The sequence below is a fragment of the Hypomesus transpacificus genome, chromosome 7 (genome assembly GCF_021917145.1).
Source record: "Hypomesus transpacificus isolate Combined female chromosome 7, fHypTra1, whole genome shotgun sequence".
NCBI classification, from domain to species: domain Eukaryota; kingdom Metazoa; phylum Chordata; class Actinopteri; order Osmeriformes; family Osmeridae; genus Hypomesus; species Hypomesus transpacificus.
Genome location: NC_061066.1, coordinates 8,256,935 through 8,280,693, shown reverse-complemented (window position 1 = coordinate 8,280,693; position 23,759 = coordinate 8,256,935). Strand labels below are relative to the sequence as shown.

Here is a 23,759-nt window from a genome sequence, read left to right as displayed (position 1 = left end):
TTTATGGTATAATTGAGGATGCCTGATCTTTATAAAGTCTCTAGTGTTTTGTAAAAGCTTAGAACAAGGTTTCAAGTTTCTATTTAGGGTGATTTCCCACCATAACTTTCATAGCGACTGACCCAACGGCAGAATGTAATAAGTCTAAGACGATTTACGTTTCACCAGTCTTCAGTAACCTGATGATAAACACTGCATAAAGCATGGCATTTAAATGTGTGGTGATGTCAAAACAGAAAACTGTACTCTGTCACCTTGTCAACTCTGTCAACAGCACAGCACTGATAATAAAAGTTTCTTTACTTTCTGTTTCATCAGCAGTGAGACAGAAATCTCCCAGGTTAGGTTGTAACAGACCTCTGCGAAGATTTCTGAAACTGAGGTTTCACACACCACACCCCACCAAACCCCACCACAGAAAGAGCAAAAGATGATTTCCACTGCCAGAGACTTGAGAACCTTAATCCAGTAGAGAATTGAACCTTAATCCAAACTCTAATAAAATGACCTGGATATTGAACATGCACTTGAATTTGAAACATTAAACTGAGTAGTTTACCACGATATACGCAGCATAACAGCATAACATTCATCTACAGAATGAAACTAAATAAAGTTGAATGTAACACAACAGTGAAGCATACAGTGAAAAACATTTCAGAAGTGTAAGTTAAATTGTTAATTTAATATCAAAATGTGATTATAAAGGGTAGGAATTTTACAAAATGCATAGTACATAGAAACAAATCAAGAGAATTATTAAAATAGCAGCTGTTATAATTTTGACAGTATAAATGAACAGAATGACTGAATATAAGTAAAAAAACAAACAGATACTGTATTTTACATACAGTACTTTACATACTATTTACACCAAACTACAATCACAGCAAACATTTCTATCCACATTGGACATGGGTTGGGAGATGGGACTTAATCTATGGAGAATAAAGTATTTGCTGGATCATTTCTGACCAATAAAAACAGTTACTACGAATTTTACAAGAAGTTTAATGAACATTATGAAGTTTGTGTTTTAGGGTGACACATCTGCTGCCTGACCTGAAGACAGTGCAAAGTACTTGTAGAGGATATAAAAGTAATTGAAAGTACAAGTGTAAAATGATATGTTTGGTTCTGAAGGTCCCCGTTTTTTGTTCAATATTACACTCAAACTCTGACTGACAAAGTGGCGTGTCTGCTTGGGCCTGACCTCCATGCGATGTGTGTCCTTTGTCGTGTTGAATTGCTGGCGCTTTCTCACCGAGCCAAAAGTGAAAAAAATAAATACTGTACGTACAAACTGCTGATCCGTTTAAATATGAAACACAACCAGAGGGAGAAAGAAGCCCCTCAGATGTTGTTACGCCCGCCAAAAACATTCAAGATCTATAAGACCTATAAAATGATCCAGAGTGCCAGAAACACACCCAATAAATCTGCGGTAAAAAAAAAAAAACTCACTCCACACAAAACGTCTAAACGTCCTACTGAACACACCAAGCCCACCAGGGGCTGTAGTTCCCTCCAAACTGGAGACAAGTTAGCCAAGAAACGTTTGGCTAAGTATCAGTTAGCGTTAGCTAGGGAACAGTTAGTCTACTGTTCTCATTATACCTCACCACCAGAAAAACTCTTACTGTTTTCTAGGGAGAAGCCCAGTGCGGGCTTGCTATGTACCTCTGGCTAACACCCATGTTAGCCATGTACGCTAATAGCCATAACCACAAGCTTTCACACTTGTATGTAGAACAGTAGCTGGAGGATGATAGCGACTTTAAGCCACCTATGAACCCCTAGGGATCGTACAAATGCATTTGGTTTTGAATCTGACCATATAAATCTGCAGTTATGTACAAAAGAAAAGTCGCTCTGCAACTTCAAGTATTTTCCAGGAGACACTTAGTCAAAGTTCCCTTTCCTATTGTTTGGGTGAGAGTTGTCTCTCTAGTTTGGTTTTAGTGTTTTTCTTTTCAAACATTTCACTCGAAAGGCAAACCAACTGTACCAAAAAAGTACCAGAAATGACTTTTTGAAAATTTAATTCAAGCTAACGTGTAATTGTTCTTTCGCAGCATATCGCAAAACATTTCTTCTTTGCATCCTGTACAGCGGTTCCGGACGTTTCCTCGTATCCAGACCCCGTAGAATATCCCTTAACTTCTCCCAGCTCCTCAGAGGACATGTCCTACCACAAAATGTCTGCTTCCCATAAAATAATTTTCCTCTTTCTTACATCCCCCAACGGTCTTGTTATACATTTCTGTTGGAACTTCATCTCTGGCCGCTTGCCACCGTTCCTCCTGAAGGCTTCGGTTCGGTCCTGTACACTTTGCGGATCCACTCAGAGTAGAAGGCCACGTTGACAAACACGGCGGGGCGCCGGGCGAGCGCACAGCCGCGCCCGTGGATGCTCACGCCTACGATGACCTTCCGTTCCTGCTCCTGGCACACCAGCGGGCCTCCGTAGTCCTTCTGCACAGGATTAACCAATGACAGACCAGCGTTGAGATCACCCAACCAATCCAGTATAGCGTTGCAATGCACGTTGATTAAATGTTTCGGTTCCGATGTGTTGGTTGGAAAGAACGAAACATTGACTTGGATCTTTTGAATTTGATTACACTACATGGAAATCATAAACATAAACTTACATCGCACACTCCTTGGTCTTTCCGTCCTCCTGCACAGACCCTGTTCTCGGTGATGGCCAGACTTCCCTCGTGAAGTTCAGAGCAGTGTTCGTTGCTGACCATGGGCAAACTCACAGCTTTCAGGGATTCCTCGTATCCTGTACCTGAATGATGGAAAAGGAAACAGCTCAACAGAGATCAAATATACATCATACAGCCATTTGACTAGTTTTTGACCCCCAGAAACCTGCTTGGATGCGAAAGACTTGGACGATGACGTGTAGATAATACCTTTGGTCTCCCCCCATCCGTACATGACGCAGTTGGTGCCTTCCGTGACCCTACAGCCGGCTAGTGGGAGAGGGATGGTGAAGGCGTGTTCCGACAGAGGAGCTGGTCTACCGGGACACACACATTCACGGTGAACAGAACACATACGGATGGACAACACCTCAGTTAACGAGAATATAAAGAAAGTACAGAGGAGCATCACTCAGTGGACTAACAGAGAACAGGGTCAGCGCTTACTGGGTCAGTTTGAGCATAGCCAGGTTGGAGCCCTCCGGACCGCAGACCACGTGGGCGATGTGGAGGCGGGGGTGGGAGAAGGAGGAGTTTAGGTGGAGCAAGCCCACCTGGACGCTGTACTCACTCAGGTCAGGGACACTGGAGGGCAGGGGACGAGAGAGAGAGGTCAGGACTGACCACTCACAGTCCTATCCACAGACAGGACTGACCACAGACAGGACTGACCACAGACAGGACTGACCACTCACAGTCCTGTCCACAGACAGGACTGATCACAGACAGGACTGATCAAAGACAGGACTGACCACAGACAGGACTGACCACAGACAGGACTGACCACAGACAGGACTGATCACAGACAGGACTGATCACAGACAGGACAGATCACAGACAGGACTTATCACAGACAGGACTTATCACAGACAGGATCACAGACAGGACTGTCCACAAGGACACACAAGGACTTTACATGAGCTCTAGTCTAGAGGCCACAAGTGTCCGTAGCATATTTTGGATTTTTGCATAAGGATTTCATGAAGGAACGTTCTGCAATGTTGCCATGAGCAGATTCAAATCAGCGATAAGAGGCCCGAGCAGGCATGGCAGGAATGGCCTGAATATAGTGGAACTGCAGTGGACCACTCTGAGGGAAGGAAGCTTGATCTTGTCTTTTGTGGAACAGAAATATTTTTGTCCCGTTTCAACAGGAAATTAGATAATGCATCCACAATACAACAACATACAGTAGCAACATGCATAATCCCAAAACTACTTTTGTTAACGCTGTATCCCAAAGAAAAGATATTACAGGCTCTCACATCAAGCATGTCTTCCTTCATGAGAAATGAGAGAAGGTGTTATAATTGGACCGGAATCAATTAGAAAACGTGTACATTCAGTACAGAACAAGGTTACAGACTGCAGGCTACGTAGGGAGACACTGTTTTGCAGATCCAGGCATATATCAGCAGCGCTGACACGGAGAGTTCCAGAAGCTAAACAGATCAGGGGGCCTGAGGATGCCTGGGTCATTTCTCAGCCCTGGGCCTGGGAGGGTGACACTCCCCACTATCGTAAACAGGATATGGACTGCAGCTTCACTTAAAATAAGATTAGCAACAGCAGGGGAGGGAGAAAGTGAGAAATGGTAACTGATACAGCACACGGGACGGAGAGAGAGAGGGAGAGAGGAGAGAGAGAGGGAGGAGAGAGAGAGAGAGAGAGAGAGAGAGAGAGGGAGAGAAGGAGAGAGGGGGAGAGGGGGAGAGGGGGAGAGATTGGGAGGGAGAGAGAGAGGGAGGAGAGAGAGAGAGAGAGAGAGAGAGAGAGAGAGAGAGAGGAGAGGGAGAGAATGAGGGAGAGAGAGGGAGAGAGTGCATTACATTAGTGTGAAGAACAAGGGCATGAAAAAGGAGGCTCTTGAAGAAGAGAGAGCAGCGAGGAAGGTAAGAGAGCAGCGAGGAAGGTAAGAGAGAGCAGCGAGGAAGGTAAGAGAGAGCAGCGAGGAAGGTAGGTATTACCATGAGGAGAAGCACTGCTGGTCAGTCAGGACCCACTCCTCCCTGATGAGAGAGCCCCCACACCAGTGCCTGTTCCTGGGGACAGAGGACCGCCCTTTACACACCCAACTAGTAACAGCTAAAACAAGCATTTTCATCATATACTGTTGTATAGCACACAACAGTATGTGGCTTAGAATGAACATTTTGTTAATGTTTTTTTTAATATATTTTCTATGATGATAATACAACTGGTTTATACAGCCAAACTGTATTGAAGTGAAGAAGAAACAATCCTGTTCTCGTCAGTGTTTCATCTAATCTGGTCTACTCTGTTGGTTATCTGTCTCGATGGACTAGAGGGTTAAACTGGATTGCCACATAAGTCATTTGGAAGCCGGTTATATGAATTGAACCCGTTATTTTGGTTGTAAACTCACCCTTTCTGGAGGCTTACCACCCAGCTCCCATCCTGAGCCAGGTGCACTGCAGTGCCTCCAACTATTCTGGTGGTTTTGTGCATGAAACATGATGGGTTGGAAGCAATACCTTGAGGTAAAAAACAAATTAAAGTGTTAGACAAACAGTAGGAAATGGCAGTGAAGAAAATCTGAATATAATATTAATAAAATATTTTGCATTGAGAGAAAGAGATGAGCAAAAAGAAAAAGGATGAGAGTTACAGAAAAAATATACAAATAATTTTGTAACCAAGAAAGTACTTACTTCTTTGATGTGTTGCCCTTGGAGATGCATCTTTACCTACAACGAAGCACAGAAACTCACTTAAACTAACACTTGACACAGACACAACTCGCATCACAACACTAAGATACACTAACAGACGTTTACATCCATTCCCCTGCCATCCAAAACAATTCAACCCTGAATATTTCTCTGCATCGGAATGGATGTTTCTGCCTCTCAGGCCAGAATCCACCGTAACTGCATTTGTCCCAAACCCCAAAAACTTCACAGAGGACATGTTAGACATTACAGAAATCATTGCAAGGCCACTCAAAAGACGCCGATCGATGCGTGCCGAATGAAACCAGCTATAGAGAACATGGAGACAACAACAAAAAGCTCATCCGTATAGATGCTGGAAGGAAAGTACGGGGGGGATGAGATGAGCATCTGTTTGTCGTTAAAGCGTGTCGCGTTCTGAAGCTCCTGACCAAAACCACAAGATACGTTTTTATTAAGAGAGGCTATGCAGCTAATTTCAGCAGACAACTTTCGATGGCATTTCTGTCACAGCTGGTCTACCCGAGTGTTATCGATGCCCTGACAGCAATGTGAAAAAGGCCAAGTCAGACACAACATTTTATGCTTTATAGGTCAGTTTTTAAATCAAGTGTGACAGGAAAGGCAAGGAGAGAGAGACAGAGAGAGAGAGAGACAGAGAGACATAGAGAGAGAGAGAGAGAGAGAGACATAGAGACAGAGAGAGAGAGAGACAGAGAGACAGAGAGACAGAGAGACAGAGAGACAGAGAGACAGAAAGAGAGAGAGACAGAGAGAGAGAGACAGAGAGACATAGAGAGAGAGAGAGAGACATAGAGACAGAGAGACAGAGAGACAGAGAGAGAGAGAGACAGAGAGAGAGAGAGACAGAGAGACATAGAGAGAGAGAGAGACATAGAGACAGAGAGAGAGAGAGACAGAGAGACAGAGAGAGAGAGAGACAGAGAGAGAGAGAGACGGAGAGACATAGAGCAGCAAAGGGCCAAGCCAGGATTTGAACCCAGGCCACTGCGGTAAGGCCTACAAGGATAAATCCACCCACTTATCTGGTGAGTCACCGGGGCAGCCCATACTTACAGCGTTTAAGCCGGCAGTAATCCCAGGGAACAGAGGGGTCAGTAGTGTAGCACCAGGGCCCGTGTTTGTCCCTGTCTGGGTTCCTGCACAGGTTCCTCTCCAGGCCCACCCTGGGTTCTGCAGAATGAGGGTCCCCACTGGAAAGACACATTCATGCTAGTCAGGTTTGATGTTTCCAAAAAATAACTGACACTTTGTACATGCATGGATACAAAGTCGACAGCACACATGAACATGGTACACTGCCACACGACCAGGGTGTAAGTCATGACTAGGTTCAGATTGGAAACTTCAAGTCAGCTTTCCCTGTCGGGGTTTGAATCCTCTGTGCTAACTTTGCAGAGCCCTTACAAGGAAGCGCAAGTATTTCTTTCTTTTCTTTTTTCTTCTCCCCACAGAGTACTCGGGGGAATATAAAAGTATGCGTTCCAAGTATTCACCAGAGTTCAGACCGACAGGAGCCTCAGACCGCAGAATGCTGCAACAGACGCAAGAACTCTCTATTCTGGACTACGCTGGGAGTCACTGGCATCAAGGAGAGTGGCTGTCAAAAGACTGTTAAGGTTGTGACGATAGATAGGTTCTCATAAAACAATCAAAAAGCAACTTGGTCGTATAATACGAATAGTTCATCTAAGAGGAGACAGACTAGTGGCCCCAGATGACAATGAAGAGAAAGAGGGGATTATCAAGCTCATCATGCTTATCAAGGGGCCCTAATCATTTCCCTCCCCCTGTGAACGTTAAACAAGCCGTGACTTTCGGCGGTGTCTCCAACACCGACCCCGTGACCTTGAACAGGGGCAGACTCGCTGGCTGCAGGCCGCACGAGGGAGCTGATTGGCTTTGATCTGCTCTGCTGAGAAAGCCCTTCCTGGGGTCAGGGGTCGTCTCTGGAACATGTCTGTCTGTGATATTTTCACTTCATGAAATTTCCGTAAATTAAGTCATTCCAACAAGTCTGGCGTTAGCAGGTACGGACACACCCCAGCAGAGGGCGATCTTTCCTCCAGGGCGGGTCCCACTGAAAGAAACGCAAGGCTTCCTCTTTTGTTGGATAGATAAATACAAAGCGGGCGGGGCGTTGACCCCTGTGGTGATCCCTGGTTTCCTCTCTTGGTTTGTTTTCACGGCGTAGCTTGGTTCGTTTGCGGAGAGATCTGAGCTACATCGTCAACAAACACCTCGGCACCGCGCTAAAGAAAATGTCAACGTTTCTAGAAAATGTTTCCATAACTCGACTGAACCCGGAGCTGTGCGGACGCAAGCATGTGCTAAAGGGGGAGGCGGGGTGAGTTGTGTGTGTGGTGGGTCCATGTACATTTAGTCATTTAGCAGACGCTCTTATCCAGAGCGACTTACAGTAAGTACAGGGACATCCCCGCTGAGGCAAGTAGGATGAAGTGCCTTACCCAACGACACAACATAATTTTGCACGGCCAAGAATCGAACCGGCAACCTTCTGATTCGTAGCCCGATTCCCCTAACCGCTCAGCCATCTGACTCCACTCATGTTGGGAATGCGTGAGGTTCATCTACCTGTTTGAATGATCCGACCACATCGCACAAGGAATTCCAGATCTGGTCTTGGACAGATTGCCTCTGTAGTTCTCCCCATTGTCCTCGTAACACTCTGGAAAGAGAAGCAGAAGAAAGGTCTCAGACCACCACACGGAACATTCCCAAACAGACGGAATTGAGTTTGACGTTGTCACAAACACAAACACGTAGCCTAACACAGGTCCCCTCATGGAAATACGGATAAAGAGAGACAATTCCAGCTGGTTTATTTTTAGGCAGTATATTTCTTTCTTGTATTGATGCTGTCATTCAATAGGCTGATTGGTGTCTTTGCGGTTTGAGTTCAATTTAAAGTAACTATCTATATGTTGTTAACCAAAACCAGAGAGTTACTAAAGGATTATGTTCTTGGATTGTTGGTTTCTTGAAATGTAAAGCAGACAACCTATTCTGCAACATTTGGGAACTGTCTGGTGATTTTGTTGTTGTGTAATTCAATGTAATGGAATTCATGTGGAGCACAACTTCAACTAAACATCTCAAGTGGTCCAGTCCTGAGAGTTTTCTACACTGTTGAACATTGTTGGCAGAGATGTGTTAATGAGCATAATGTAATGGTTGTTAGCAGTTAGCACTCTGTCATGGTAAGTTGGTAACATAAGTTGCAAAGCGGTTGAATTGGTAGCCTACACAACAGTTACACATACATACAGTTGATGTATTTTAAACAATTTGTAACTATCACAGCGAAAAAACAGCGCTTAGAGGCATGAAACTGATGTGTCCTGACAGAAATCGGAAGCGAAACACCGCGTTGGCTGAGACGTTCGATCCAGACCAGAGTTCCTCAAAAAATCTAACCAGAAGTCGCTAGTGGCTCTCTGAAATGTAGCTATAAATCGCTAGATTATGTACCGACGTACGTATTGTGTACAGTAATACATTAAGTGGCTAGCTATGACAAAACGGAAGTATCACTAACAAATCAGCTAACCTTATTTTGCCGCTGCTCAACAACCAAAACGGAGAATGCCTAAGTAGCGGAAAGTTGCTACATAAAAATGTTTTGTCGCTAGAGAAGGTGAAACATTGCTAAATCCAGTTGTCAGTACTGCCTGCGAGCTACCTTCGGAGTCTGCCGTCTTCACTTCACACCTGGGGATGTTGGTGCAGTAGGCCCGCCGCTGGCTCGGGTCTGAAGTGAAGCACCAGGGGAGGTCAGAGCCGTCCGGGTTACGGCAGTAATTCTCTCTGAGGTCTCTGTGACAAACACACACACACACAGTCACACACACACACACACCCACACAAAAACACAAACATGTTTAAGGGTGATAGATTAGTGACTTACACTCATCAATTCTTGGTCTGTGCATAGTTGTAAACAAACACACACACTTCCCAAACTGCTCCAAACTACATCTGGAATGAGGGCGTGCAACTGCAAAACAAAGCAAGGAGCTATGAGCAACAGAGCTGACACTCACTTGCACTTGTAGTTCTGTGGGCTGTAGGAGTGGTTGTGGGGAAACTGGGAGTCCCAGCGTTGACACGTGACTCCTTTAGAGGTGATGTTGACCGTGCCTCCATAACTCAGGCCCTGGTCCTGGAAACAGGATGTTGTCATGTCCGAGTAGATGTCATTTCCTGGGTCTGAGATGGAGAGGAGGAGGAGGAGGAAAAAGAGAAGAGCAGAGGATCGAATGAACAGATGAGAAAAGGGAAAGTGAAGGGGGTAGGAAGGGAGAGAGAGAGAGAGAGAGAGAGAGAGAGAGAGAGAGAGAGAGAGAGAGAGAGAGAGAGAGAGAGAGAGAGAAGAGAGAGAGAGAGAGAGAGAGAGAGAGAGAGAGAGAGAGAGAGAGAGAGAGAGAAAGGTGGATTACGAAGCAGATATGCAAAGAAAGAGAAAGTGAGGGAGGGGTGAGAAGGGGAGAGAGATTAACCTCACTAGGAATGTGTCATGTTTAGCCTGAGGACAGATGATCTAGACCAGCAGCAAGTCTCTCCTAGGATAGAATCTTCTTGTGTGTCCAAAATAGAGCTTCAACATATTATAACACAGACATCCAGAGACAAAAGAGGTTGGCAGGTTACTGTATGTGATATTGAGTTTCTTCAAGTGTTTGCTATTTTTTAAAGGTTTATAACTGATATTTGTTTTTACTGAGTGACATTAGTCAATGCTGTGTTGTAACTACACCGGCAAAACTAGACAAACTAGTTTGTGGATCTACATTCTGCTCACAAACAACATTAATAGCATTAGAATCAAAGTGGTTGTACTATGAAACTTTTCAAAACATCTGACTCCACAACGTGGATACAGCAGAGCACCAGAGATGTTCCTATTATGTGAGGATATGTCAGAGCCCACACTTTACTTTAACTTCTACTTGAGTGAAGGATGTGTGTACATTTGCCAACTCTGCAGAGCACATGCTACCAACACACAAATGCTGGACCAAAACGAAAAGAATGAAACATGTAAAGAATCTAAACATCATATTTATAGGCTGTCACTTCAGAATCTGACTTCATTACCTTAATGAATTGAAATAGTATTGCCCCCCAACCCAGCTTGTGACCTCTAAAACAAACAGAACCACCCTTATAAAACACACAAATGATGAATATCACAGTGAGCATGTGTGTGTGTGTCTGTAGAGTATATCCCCAGAGCCAACCTGACGGGCTGGGAGACAGCGTGCCAACCCAAACAAGGTGCATCCACCCTGCTCTGCCGACCCCCTCCAGACCCACACAACTATTCCAAACATCCCAATCCTGCTTCTCCCAGATACAGCACACAGGGACCGCTTCCACCCCTCCGGATCTGCACTTGTGTGTTTCTGCCGGCTTTGATAAATTAGATGGATGGAGGTTGGGTGTGGGGTTAGGATGGGGGGAAGGGGCGGGGGGATTTCTTAAAGCGAAATATAGTGAATGATTGGATTAAGTTAGCTGTAAGGGAAGTTTTTTTCCTTCTTAACCTAAAGCATGCTAGTATCTATATCTTCAGGTCAGCGGTATTATCTTACTAGGGACGACACTGAAGAAAACATCTGGACAAATTGAGTTCCCTCCCTCGTTGTAAATCAGCCGGATAAGCTCGAGCTCAAGGTCAATTTTCAACATCCTATTTGCTGAAAAAGAGAAAACTGTCAACATGGTTTTCATCCTCCTTCGTTGTCTTCTACTCTCTTTTCTCCCTCTCTCACTGCTGCCCGACCCACACACACACACACACACACACCCATGAGCACACACACAATTCCTCACTCTCTCTCCCGAACTCTTCACCAGAAATCTACTTCTTTCTAAGATGTAAAACCTCCATCTGTCTGATCTCAACACATGATATGTTGCCAGAATAGGTGAACCCTAATTCTGAACATGCAGCCTCGAGTGTCCCTGCGTCTGTAACTGTTTCAACATCCACCCTTCTCTTCTCTGCACTTTTTCGATCGCGTGGTCTCAATAAAAGACATGTCTGACACTGATATATCATCCTCTTTTCTTTTCAGACGATTTGCCCTTGAACGAGGTAAATGTGCTGCAGACGAAAACCACATTAAACAGCGAGAGTAAATAAAGAAGAGGCATCTTCCACTGGTCTTGTAACCCACCGAAACCGCCGACTCTGCTCCCGGTTTGACAACAGCTACGGTGCCGTAGCTAACCCCCTCAAACAGATCGTTGAGCGTTCTGGCAAAGCCTCAATAGAGTCCTCTCTCTGTGCAGGCCTGGTTGGTGCTCAGTCACATTACTGCTACGTTGCCTGAAGCTCTGAATGGACTGTGGATTGTGAGAGCGTGTGTGTTGTGGAAGGTCGTCAGTGTGTGTGTTTTTGTAGACAATTATGTTCAAAGGGATTTGGGGATGCAGTGTGAGTAAATTGCATGAGATTGGTCAAGTTTGCTCAAGGCCTTTTCTCACATACATACAATGAAAAAGCTGTGACACTGCATTAATGAGGTTTAGGATTGTGTGTGTCACGGTTCGGTTCGTACAGATACTGTATAATGAAAATCCAGTACTGTCAAGGACTTTTCAAGCACTATTCTGGGGGTTTTCAGGGACTACAATCAGAGATCTCATTTACCAAACATACTTTATTTACTTTAAATTAATCCTTATTAAAGCTACATATGTTATTCAATCAATTTTCTTTTGTTCTTTGATTAACATTAATGAGACGGACAGCAGTGGGTTTATTAGACGTCTCTTTAAGACCTGACCCACATGGTGCTTTAAAAAAAAATCTTCAAAATTACTTTGTAAATTCATATATATTGTCTTTAAATAATTCAGGCTCCTTTCAAGTACAAGTTTCAGTTCAATAAGTCAAATTCAAGTAATTCAAGCACTTTCAGCACCTTGTACGAACCCTGTTTGTGGTCAGTATAAATGCGGGTTAAAAAAACCCAGGGCAGATTCGAACCTGGGCCGCTGCGCTAAGGCCACAGCCTACGCGGTACACTCACTGATCTGGTAAACTGCCAGGGCGCACCTGGTTTGACCTCTGTGTCTCAGACAGCCACAGGAGGTCCGACTCACCACAGGCGGTGATGTTGCAGTACTCCCACGTCCTGCTCGTCTCCATGGTGAAGCACCAGGGACGCTCACGGCCGTCAGGGTTGCGACAGTAGTTGTCGTTCAGACCTTTGTCAGGATACCTGGAGAGGAGAGAGGGGTGATCGAAGTAGGAACGTACCAAGAGAGGAGGAGAGAGGGGTGATCGAGGTATGAAAGGAAGGAGTGAGGTGGAAGAGAGAAGGGGTTATCATGACGCATGATGTAAATCAGACAGCCAAAGTCAAACTTGAGGTCAATTTTCAACATCCTATTTGCTGCAAAAGAGCAAACTGTCAACATGGTTTTCGTCCTCCTAGGTTGTTTTTCCCTATCTCTCACTGCTGCCCCCACACACACACCACACACACACCACACACACACCACACACACCACACACACTCACGCACACACAAGCAGTTTTCTGTAAACAAACAGGCCCTTTCTGTTTCTGTTGAGGCCTGGTTCCTGAGCGTACTTCTTGGGGAGGTAGGGGTGTCTGTGGGGCTTCATGGCGTCCCATCTCTGGCACTCTTTCCCGGTCTCGGTGTGGTCCATGGGCCCCTGGTAGTCCTCCCCGTTACAGCGCACGCACTCCACTGCAAACACAACCACAGCTTCAGCACAGCTTCACCACAGCTTCAGCACAGCTTCAGCACAGCACAGCTTCACCACAGCTTCACCACAGCTTCACCACAGCTTCAGCACAGCTTCAGCACAGCTTCACCACAGCTTCAGCACAGCTTCAGCACAGCACAGCTTCACCACAGCTTCACCACAGCTTCACCACAGCTTCAGCACGGCTTCAGCACAGCTTCACCACAGCTTCAGCACAGCTTCAGCACAGCTTCACCACAGCTTCAGCACAGCTTCAGCACAGCACAGCTTCACCACAGCTTCAGCACAGCTTTCCTTCCAGGCAGGCAGGCAGGCGGATTGATGGAACTATCCATCAATCAATTGACTTTGATCAATCGTTTCATCACTTGACATCCAAATAGATGGATGGATAGATCAGTAAATAGATGGATAGATAGATTGATACTGTGTATTTTTGGATGTATGTATGGATGTATGGGTGGATGTATGGATGGATACTCAGTAGTTACCATCAGAGCACTGTGGAAGACCACATGACTCGAATCTGATCTTAGGATCCACAGTGTAGCACCACGGCCCGCTGCTGTGGTTGTCAGGGTTACGACAGAAGTTCTCCCTCAAGTCTTTGCCTCTCTTCGCCTTCTGGAATCTGATGAAGTCAAAAATATCACAGTCAAATCTTTATATTTATTTAAAAAAAATAAACCCACCGGGAGTTTGACAAATGTGTGCTTTTATGTGGATTTGGTTCCATAAAACATGTATGATGTTACTTCAAAAAGAGAAAAATGTCTGGCATATAAAAAAAGTAAAGATTCCTTCAGTCTGAGCTGAGTACTGAATCCCTCTGTGTCTCCTTGAATCTCCAATCTGTCTTATTTTCCACTCTCAGTTGTGCATCGGCCAAAGAATCTACTACAGTCTATAAAACAGCCTGTTCTCGCTACACTGTACAATCTCGCAACAGGGATCCTCACAGGACCACTGTACCAATCACTAGCAGCAGTCCAAACAGCACGGCTTCAGGCTGACTTCACACATTCAAACATAATCCTTCTCTCCTGCTTTCAGCCTTGTGGGCCCACCTTGCTGAGGAAGAACGCCACGAGGAGCCGGTGAAGGAATGGGGACGGCACCACATAAATGGACACCGTGTGCAATTCATCTTCTAGAAAGCTGGATGATGAAAAGCTGGCATGTCAACACCCCATCCCTCCCCCACCTCACCATCCCCACTTCCCAGCCCGCCCGCCCCCACCCAAACCCTTCCCACCCAGGGAGAGAAAAGGGGGGATTGAAGAGGAGAAAGAAAGAGACCGAAACAGATGAGAAAGACAGAATGAAAAAGAAGAAAAAATGGTTTGATGGAAACAGAAAAGAATCCAGATTCTTCCCATCAGCCCAACTTCAGTCAGAGTCTCACCCCAGCTCCAGGGTACCGTCTCGGGGGAGGGTTGATGCCCTGTCCCCCTTAGCCTCAGGGCTTCCACAGAGCTAATGCACAACATCACTCATCCCCACACACAGAGGAAGTCTGAGGAAGCTCACTTTGACCATTTGACATTAAAGCTCAGATTGGGGATTTGGTTGGAAGCTTAGCAGTGAACCGATCACCCTTCAAACAGACCCAAGCCCCCTGCTGCAAACAACCATTGTTTTATCCAAACAGTCGCTTTAGAGTCTAAAGTTTAGACTCTAAAGCCCTAAAGCTTAGAGGCTACTAGATGTCCATTCTTAGATCTCTTTCAGGACAGGCCAGGGAATATGGACTTGGGTTTGAGGGAGGGATTTCCCCCCAAACTCTGTCTTGTTATCTGTGAGCTCAGATGTGTACAGCTTGAGACCAGTTAATCGAAGTAATGTTTTTTTCCTTCTAATCACCGTTTAATACATTGGATGAAAATCCTTTCTGAGTTTCAAAAGCATCTGGTCAGTTTCAGTATGAGCACGTAAGGAGCCAAGGTATGGAGCTAGCCTGTAATGATGTTGTGCTAACAGATGTTAGCCAGCTCTTCGTATCTCTGCCAAAGAGCCCCACAGTGCACCGGCAGGCACTGTTCACATGTGCTTCGCTTTCAGACGCAAACACACAGACTCACCATCGCATTTTGTGAGTTTTATCCAAACCAGGGATCTGCAACAACTCAACAAGCACCTGGAGTGGACTGAAGCCTGAAAGATGTTCTAAATGATGCCAACTCCTTTTACAAGCCACTGAGATACCTGAGAAAAACCTCAACCTATCGTTACTTCCAGAAATGTTTTTGCAACCTCAGACTACATCTTAAAAGAGACGCAGTTCAAATTACTCACTTGAATGTGTAGCAGACAGTCTTATTCTTGGAAGGAAACCGCCAGAAAAATAAGCCTGGCGCTCCAGTGATCAGTCAACCGTAAAACTAACAGTCATTCAAAGGCCAAACGACACAGGTTCATTAGGTCTGTAATCCAAAAACGTTGGTTTACTTTACAATAATTCTCTCTCTGTCTCTCTCTGACTTTCTTTGTCTCTCTCTCTCCCACTCTCTCTCTGTCTCTCTCTTTGTCTTTTCTCACTACAAGGACAGCAGGAGGAAGGTCAGGGAGGGTTTTTAGCCAGGTGTTAGGGTTAGTGTTGCAGGATATTCTGTAAGTCTTCAAATAAGGAGGTCTTGAACCAACGTGTCAAGCCATGATGGAACATTCAGCATCAGAGGAAAGAGGTCTGGAGAGGCCAGCGTTGGAGGCGTATGTGTAGCGAGGGATGTGTAGCTCTACACTCATAGCAGTGTGTGCGTGTGTGTGTGTCTTTCAGACGTATTACGTATGCTTTATGTGTGTTTGGTTCCATGTGCCTGCATCTGTGTGTATCTGACTCATGGTATCCGATTGTGTGCATGAATAATCCACGGTCTGATCAAGAATAGGAAGAGGTGGGAGGGGGAGGAGGAGAGGAGGAGGAGAGGAGAGGAGGGGGAGGAGGAGAGGAGGGGGAGGAGGAGAGGAGGGGGAGGAGGAGAGGAGGAGGAGGAGGAGGAGGAAGAAGAGAGGAGGGGGAGGAGGAGAGGAGGGGGGGAGGAGGAGAGGAGGGGGAGGAGGAAGAAGAGGAGGGGGAGGAGGAGAGGAGGGGGAGGAGGAGAGGGAGGAGAGGAGAGGGAGGAGGAGAGGAGAGAAGGGGGAGGAGAGGAGAGGAGGGGGAGGAGGAGGAGAGGAGGGGGAGGAGGAGAGGAAGGGAGGAGGAAAGAGAGGAGAGGAGGAAGAAGAGATGAGGGGGAGGAGGAGAGGAGGGGGAGGAGGAGAGGAGGGGGAGGAGAGGAAGGGGAGGAGGAAGAAGAGAGGAGGGGGAGGAGGAGAGGAGGGGGAGGAGGAGAGGAGAGGAGAGGAGGGGGAGGAGGAAGAAGAGAGGAGGGAGAGGAGGAGGAGGAGGATTAGGGGGAGGAAGGGGGAGTCAAGGTGTCCTGTGGGAGGCCAGAACAAGTCCTGTGTTTTCATCTGGGCTGGGGCCTCGTTTTTTCTCTCCTGTCTGTGGCTTTGTGAGCTCAGCTGGAGAACAGACAGAACATGACTTCAGTCTATAAATCTTTGCACCCTCCCTCTCTCTCTCTCTCTCTCTCTCTCTCTCTCTCTCTCTCTCTCTCTCTGTGTCTCACACACCCCCTCTCTTTCTCTCCCTCTCTCTCACACACACCCCCTCTCCCTCTCTGTCCTACTCTAAGCCTTTTGTTTAGCCCCCCTCCTCTCCTCCACCCACGTGTTGCTGTTAAAACGCCTCATAACTAACGAACGTTGCTAACAAGATCCTGGCTCAGGATCATCTGCTTCTCTCTCATCCTGCTTTGCTTACCCTGGAATCAGGCCTCGTTTAGTACCTGATAACACTATCGCTTTCAACTCTAACATCTTTTACACTTCCTACCTGTCTGTCTGAATCATGTCCCCGACTTCTCAGAAGCCCACATGTTACATTAGGGTTAGGGGGAACGTGTCTTGGTGGTGGCATGGTGGGAAATGTAGTTCAACGTACAGGGTACAGCTGCAGCGGCATCAAATATCTATATTTTCTTCAAATCTCGAAGTACACATTAGACAAACACACTGTACCGTAAGAAGACATTAACTGCATTAGATATTCCATATAGGAAACATGGAGTACGTTCAAGCAAGTATAGAAATCATAAAAGAGAATGTTTAAAATGTAAAATAGCTTACTTAAGACGGGGTTCGTGAGGGTACTGGGTTGCCCAGGCTTGACAGGAGATGTTGCTCTTGGTCTCAGCGAGTCCTCCTCTGTAGTTCTCCCCCGAACCGAGAATACAATCCCTCACGTAATCTACATACGGCCAACACAGATAGCCACACACAGAAAGGTCACCACTAAAGAAAAATCTAGAGAAATTTCAGAGAAATCGTCTCCCTGAAGTACATTAAATGTCACTGAAGACTTTGAGTAAATTGATTTTGGGATTCTCCCAGTTCTGGCTTAAACAACCACAGGTCGCTACTGTAAGCAAATGGGTCTCTGTTTACGCCCTGCATGAGGACGGACGCATGCTAGTGAGTGCATCTCTCATCACCACGGCTACAAAACGAGTGCTCTGTCAACAGAGCAGAGAGATTACGGATCCAACAGGACACACAACACCAACAACCATCGCTGTAAACAAACAAAACTAAGACATTTCTTCCAGTTTCCATTTTCCCTCCCTTCTCCTTTTTCCACATCTTGCATTCTGATGATCTTCAGAAGGGTGTGGGGGAAAAAAGTGAAAAAGCCAGAAACAGATTTGGAAGTCAACAATCCTGTTTACCTTTCTTCTCGTAAAGGTCAGTGTTTGCCTTGTGTTCCTTGATGGCTCCAGCGCTGTAGCGGTCGTAAGGAAGAAGGAAACATTTCCCTGTATGGTTTTCGAAGGAGAACCCTCTGGGAAAACAGATGAGGCAGTGATCAGTGAATATGCACATCCATGAGACAGTGATCAGTGGATATGCACATCCATGAGACAGTGATCAGTGGATATGCACATCCATGAGGCAGTGATCAGTGGACATGCACATCCATGAGACAGTGATCAGTGGATATGCACATCCATGAGGCAGTGATCAGTGGATATGCACATCCATGAGGCAGTGATCAGTGGATATGCACATCCATGAGACAGTGATCAGTGGATATGCACATCCATTCAGATATAAGATGTTGGTAGGGAAGGGGTAGAGGGGTGTGGAGGGACATTATAAAAGGCCCAACTATACTCATCACTATCCTTTCATGTGTGTGTGTGTGTGTGTGTGTGTGTGTGTGTGTGTGTTTGTGTGTAACCCTGCCTGTGTGTGTGTGTTGTATGGGAGAGAGTATACATGCCATGAACTAAAAATCTCAAAGTGTCTGCAAAATCACTTGTTCGATTGAACAGAATTCATAAGACCAAATCTGTGTGTGTGTGTGTGAGTGTGTGTACGTGAGTGTGTGACTGTGTGAATGAGAGTGTGTGTGTGTTCTCTGCTCTGCTCACCTGCAGGTCAGGGACTTCCTGTTGCGGCTGCACTTGCGGGCACAGTTCTCCCTGGAGGAGGTGTTCTTCACCAGGACGGCCGGGGGGCAGCCGGGACACAGGAGGGCCGTGTCGTCACTCTTCTGGTACCTCTGGAGGGTCCCCTGCCTCCCCTTCCCCCTTCTCTCTGGACCGGGGCGCAGAGAGGACCGTTAAGCGTCAACAAGCTTGGTCGACACAGTTTCCTGCGACACTTAGAATACTGCATGCTGTCAAACTGCAAGTGGTAGCAGTATTGCACAGGTGATGCAATAGCGATGTTTATTGTATTGGTCTATTTGTGTTTTTGTGGTGATCGGACTTGTGTTTATCTACAGTCTTCTAAAACGTGTGTCCAGGTGGATGACTCGTCTACTGTAAACTAACCGCCCCTTTCCAGAATTTCCTTTCAGGATTTTCAGGAAAAAAATCTCAGGATTCCATAAAGAACTGATACACACTGGAAAAGTGACCCACTTTGGCCAGCTCATTCCACAGCCAGAGTCCTGAAGATGCCAGTGATGATGTAGCGGTATTTCATAAGCCAAGTAGGTCACAAGATCCGCTCTTTACTTCAACTCCCTTACTCAGCACATGCACAGCCCCCAGATCCACCTGACACACAGTAACACGAGTCCCAGGGAGCCAGCTGATGACATATGCACTTCACATACTGTAGTTCCATGTACTTCTGGACCGTACTGTATAAGACCAAATTAAATCCTGCCAAGTTCAGTGTAAACTCAAAATGTTCAGTCAACTCCTTAGGGAATACACAGGCTACACCCCCCCCCCCCCCCCCCCCATACGGTTTTCATACTGTGATCAAGAAACCTAACAGCTATACTGGTGACATGCTGACGATGAATGGAATCATTTTCAAACTCATGGCTGCATGCTCATGAGGCATAGGGTTCTTGTGGTTATTGTAATCATTTCTTTATAATTGGTGGCAAGCCGAGAATGGTAAATCATGATTAGTTTCCGTGTTTGTTTGTTTTTTTTTACAAAAATGCAAGTTAACTCAAATCAGACACTGTGTTTGTGTATGTGTTTAGGAACATTTTGTAGGGATACGATTTAAGCGGCGTTACCTACAAAGTTCCCCCGCGGTTGAGGATGATTTTGGGAGGACACATTATTAAGGTTAGGGCTGCTTCGGACCACATCTGGCACTCATCACGCTGTTGTTTTAACATTCATGTCTCTTCGGGCCGCACAATTAGACCTCAACATTTAGTCTCTTCCTCTCTTCCAGTCAGACGTTCCTACTCCCGTTATCTCGCCGACGTTCTAGATTTTATCTAACGTAGAAAGGTAGTATTACCATAATAAACTTATTCAGCTTGATGCCGTGGACTATTTAAAACCTTTCCCGTTTTAGTTTTTTTCGCAACGAAGAACTGTATCCAATAAACCGCATCTCCTCTTGAACCAGCTAGGAAACAGGTTAAAGGTGTGCCTTGGTCTGGAATTTGCATGCGCATCTGTTCCAGTGAACATTTGCAATCGAGAAATGTGAACCTCGGGAATTTAGCCAGATGTTTCGCGCTCTGCCTGCACGCGCATGGATTCCTCGGGGAAGGGGTGCATCATGCGCATGTGCGCCCTGAGCTCTACCAAGGTAAAGGCACGGATCCCGTGCACGAGATTTGGACTACAATGTACTGGTCATGTGCCACGTGCTGTGGTACTTTAGTGAGTTTTCAGCCTCTGCCTGACTAACATGCAGGGCCGTACGCAGGGCCCAAAAAATACTGAGGTCATGAGTCAGAACTTCTAGGCGGGTTTGGGGGCATGCTCCCCCGGAATTTTTTTAAATTACATTATTTAAATATGGCCATTTTCTCTTATTGAGTCTTAAGGAGCAAAAACATCATCATTATGACTTTTGAATATGGGGCGGTGTGGAGCTTTTGAAATTTTTAAGTAAACATGGGGCATTCTGAGGCTTTTTGAAGGACCTTTATGGGACTCATGAAGTAAGGGCAAGTTACCACAATTTTTTTTAAATTATTATTATATGGCAACGACGGTACGAGCGTTCTGATTGGATAATGAGTAGTCACCCCAGCCGCGTATTGCCCTCCTCGCCGGTCAATACGGATCCGTATTGCCCTCTGACGTCAGCTTCAAAATGAGCGATATGGACAAGTCAGCTGCTGAGTTTTACTATCCAGATGATGCTGAAAAGCTTTGTCATCGAAAGTGAGGATGAAGACCAGACTCTTTGAATCACTTGTGTCGTTATTTTGTGATGAAATTAAAGCCATTTTAGCAGAACCATGTTGTCAGCTTTCTATAAAAAGTAATGAGTTGCTTGGCAACACATGAAACACACCGTGAGAAGACTTGAGAGCTAGCTACAATTAGCCTAAAGGTACCATTTATTTTCGTTTACAAAATGAAAAGAATCTAAAATTGCCATATAACAAACTACTTACTAACCTCGACCGTTCGGTCATGCCGGGAAATATCAAACTGAGGCTGGAACGTATCGACCGAGCGATAGCGAGTCAGTTTGATATTTCCCAATTGCCACTGAATTTAATTTTCAATCAATCACATCAATGACATATCAATCGCAAAATGAATGTTGATTCAACCGGTGGAAATTGATTGACAACCGGTACTGACGGAGTTAACCAAACTTTGATTTGATGTTTCCTTATCCGAGTAGTACGTTGCTGCAATACAAATATTTCCACATGAAAATGAATCTTTCTTCTCACAGTCATCTGCCACTTAAACTTCTCTTAACCTACATGTTTAGTTTGCTGCGCTCCTCTTCCAGTGACTGTAACTAACATAGGCTATTCACTAACAGTAGCGGTATGTCTATGGCAGAGCCATAGAAAAAGATTCTGCAAATTCTTTTTCTATGGCTCTGGTCTATGGCGGTAACATCAGCGTCCGACTTGTGTTTGGTGGTTACCATAACGACAGTACGTTTTGTTGATGACGCGCAGCACGTATGTCCAAACTCTTGAGCTACTCGGCTCTTCAAGTATAAAATCACGTTACGGTTTGTGGGAGACCAAGATCATCGTCCTGCAGTCAGTTTCACGTGTACTTTATTTTGAGTTTATATACCATGATTTAAGCACAAAAAAAAACTGAAATACGAAAAAAAATACCGAGGACACGACCTCGGTGTCCTCAATGGTAGTTACGGCCCTGCTAACATGAATTATCTGAAATATGTAGCTGCACGTCATCTACCCAGTAGCTATGCATTATCGTTCCACAGATGTAAATAGACTATTACTGAAATGACCATGACCTATATAAAAAAAGTTTATGACAAAGCCTTCACATCAGCAGATGCGCTTCAAAAGAATGGGCGGTAAAATGTTCCAACTTAAATGGTCTTGTTGCGGCTGAAACTGACCTTTACGCATTTGGAATGCATGACGCATGCATTGAGTGCTAGCGGCTGCATTACACCAACATACTTTGATGCTAAATTGTTTATATTTCATTTTTTTATATTTCATTTTTATATTTCTTAAAAACTAGGACATCGCCAATATGTCAAGGAGAGAAGAAGGCTAAGTGTATGTTGCATCACAGTTCCCTTTTAAATAGTTTCTAAACTGACATAAAATGAACATAGGCCAAGCTTAACACCAAATGGGTTTAAATGAATTCAAATTAAGGGTTAGGGTTTCGACACAAAGTATATGTAATGATACAATATGAATGATGTTTTAACTTAACCCATGGTACATTACAGCAGCAAAAGGTTTACAACGTTTGATCCTCTATGGGAACTTTGCCACAGACAAACATTCACACCCACACGCGACCTCCAAGGCAAAGCATTGCTGATCATTATCCTTCTTAGCACGACTACTTTTGAAATTGGGGAGTCTAAACTAATTTAAAAAATCGACAATGCCACCTTACTTCAATTAAGCTGACCCGTTTGTACATAGGCAACCCAAATTAACGTACTTTAAAATCAAGTTTAAAGTGTAATTGCAGTGTAATTAAGTTAACTATCGAAGAAACCGGTACAATTCACAAGAAATCATCAATGAATGAAAATACCGCTCAAAGCGACTCAAGTCTCTCCATTACGCATAACGCATAGAATCCTAGCCTAGATTATACCCGAACCTGTTCATTTGTGTCAGTTTACCTGCATTCACGGCGAGCAGGAGACACAGGATTGCGTTGTACATCCACATGATGTTTGGCTTCATGTTTGGTATCACTGGCTAATCCGATAGTTTGCGTTGAGTTGAACGATGTGTCTTCTTCTCCGTGACTCTACCTGTTTATAAGGACCAATCTGTGATTAACAGGAACAGCCTTCCACGCAGCCGTCCTTGGTTCAACCCCTCCTCAACCCCGTTTTATCCCCCCGTCTCCCCTCCCCCCACTTTTGGAGCAATTAAATTGCACTTTTACTGCACTCTCTCGTCCCGTCGACCGCCTCGCGCAAAGTGCGTTTGTCAATTTGTTTATCCAAGCAGCATGGGGTGATGCCAAACCGGATGCATGTCACTTCCCCTTGGAGCAATGAACTGAGTGTGCAGAAGATACATTTCGGTGTCATAAGACGCATTTGAGCGCAAGGTCCCCCCGTTCCGATGATAAGACTTTAAACAACTCCCTTGAACCTCCCCTTTCTCTCTCTCCTCCGCTCTGACTTGAGTCTAACTACAAACGCAGCTGGGCGGATTTGCACACATGCATAAAAGGAACAGTATGCAGAGAAGTGATTACGGTCCCGGAGGACCTGTTGCCGCTGCCAAACGCACAAACCCCGGTTAACATGAGGAGCACACTGGGACTAAACACAACAAGCCATGTAACCAGCCTTAGAAATGGTTTCCTCTTCTAGATTATTTTATAAACCTATTTTATAAACCTATACCAAAACTGTCTACATTCAGACATGTACAGCTACACTTAGGAGCTATGCAGACACATTTCCATAACACGATTTACTCAACAAAAAGTGCTGGTTTTATATTGTGGCACTTTCGCGTTACCAGGTGTGTGAACTGCATCAGATTCTGTGACGGATAGAATCTGGTTACCTTGCGGCTTGCGCCCATACA

The 23,759-nt window shown here is 45.3% G+C and overlaps 1 protein-coding gene across 1 annotated transcript; it reads right to left on the bottom strand.

Moving 5' to 3' along the window:
• Positions 1 to 667: 667 nt before the first annotated feature.
• Positions 668 to 23,367, bottom strand: hgfa (hepatocyte growth factor a). The gene is made up of 18 exons (XM_047022678.1): positions 22,832 to 23,367; positions 18,670 to 18,835; positions 17,965 to 18,077; positions 17,366 to 17,486; positions 13,687 to 13,826; positions 13,056 to 13,176; positions 12,563 to 12,681; positions 9,493 to 9,658; positions 9,132 to 9,265; positions 8,024 to 8,117; positions 6,485 to 6,621; positions 5,387 to 5,422; positions 5,101 to 5,209; positions 4,682 to 4,756; positions 3,162 to 3,299; positions 2,925 to 3,031; positions 2,655 to 2,797; positions 668 to 2,475 (listed from the first exon to the last, which is right to left on the bottom strand). Exons 1-18 carry the CDS (start codon positions 22,893 to 22,895, stop codon positions 2,275 to 2,277), a joined length of 2,184 nt encoding a protein of 727 aa, XP_046878634.1. The 5' UTR covers positions 22,896 to 23,367; the 3' UTR covers positions 668 to 2,274.
• Between the last annotated feature and the right edge of the window lie 392 nt (positions 23,368 to 23,759).

Coding starts and splice junctions, on each gene's coding strand:
- hgfa (XM_047022678.1), bottom strand. CDS start 22,895: ATGAAGCCAAACATCATGTGGATGTACAACGCAATCCTGTGTCTCCTG. Junction 13,827..17,365: donor CCTCACGAACCCCGTCTTAA/GTAAGCTATTTT, acceptor TGACTTCATCAG/ATTCCAGAAGGCGAAGAGAG. Junction 3,300..4,681: donor CAGCAGTGCTTCTCCTCATG/GTAATACCTACC, acceptor CCTGCCCTCCAG/TGTCCCTGACCTGAGTGAGT.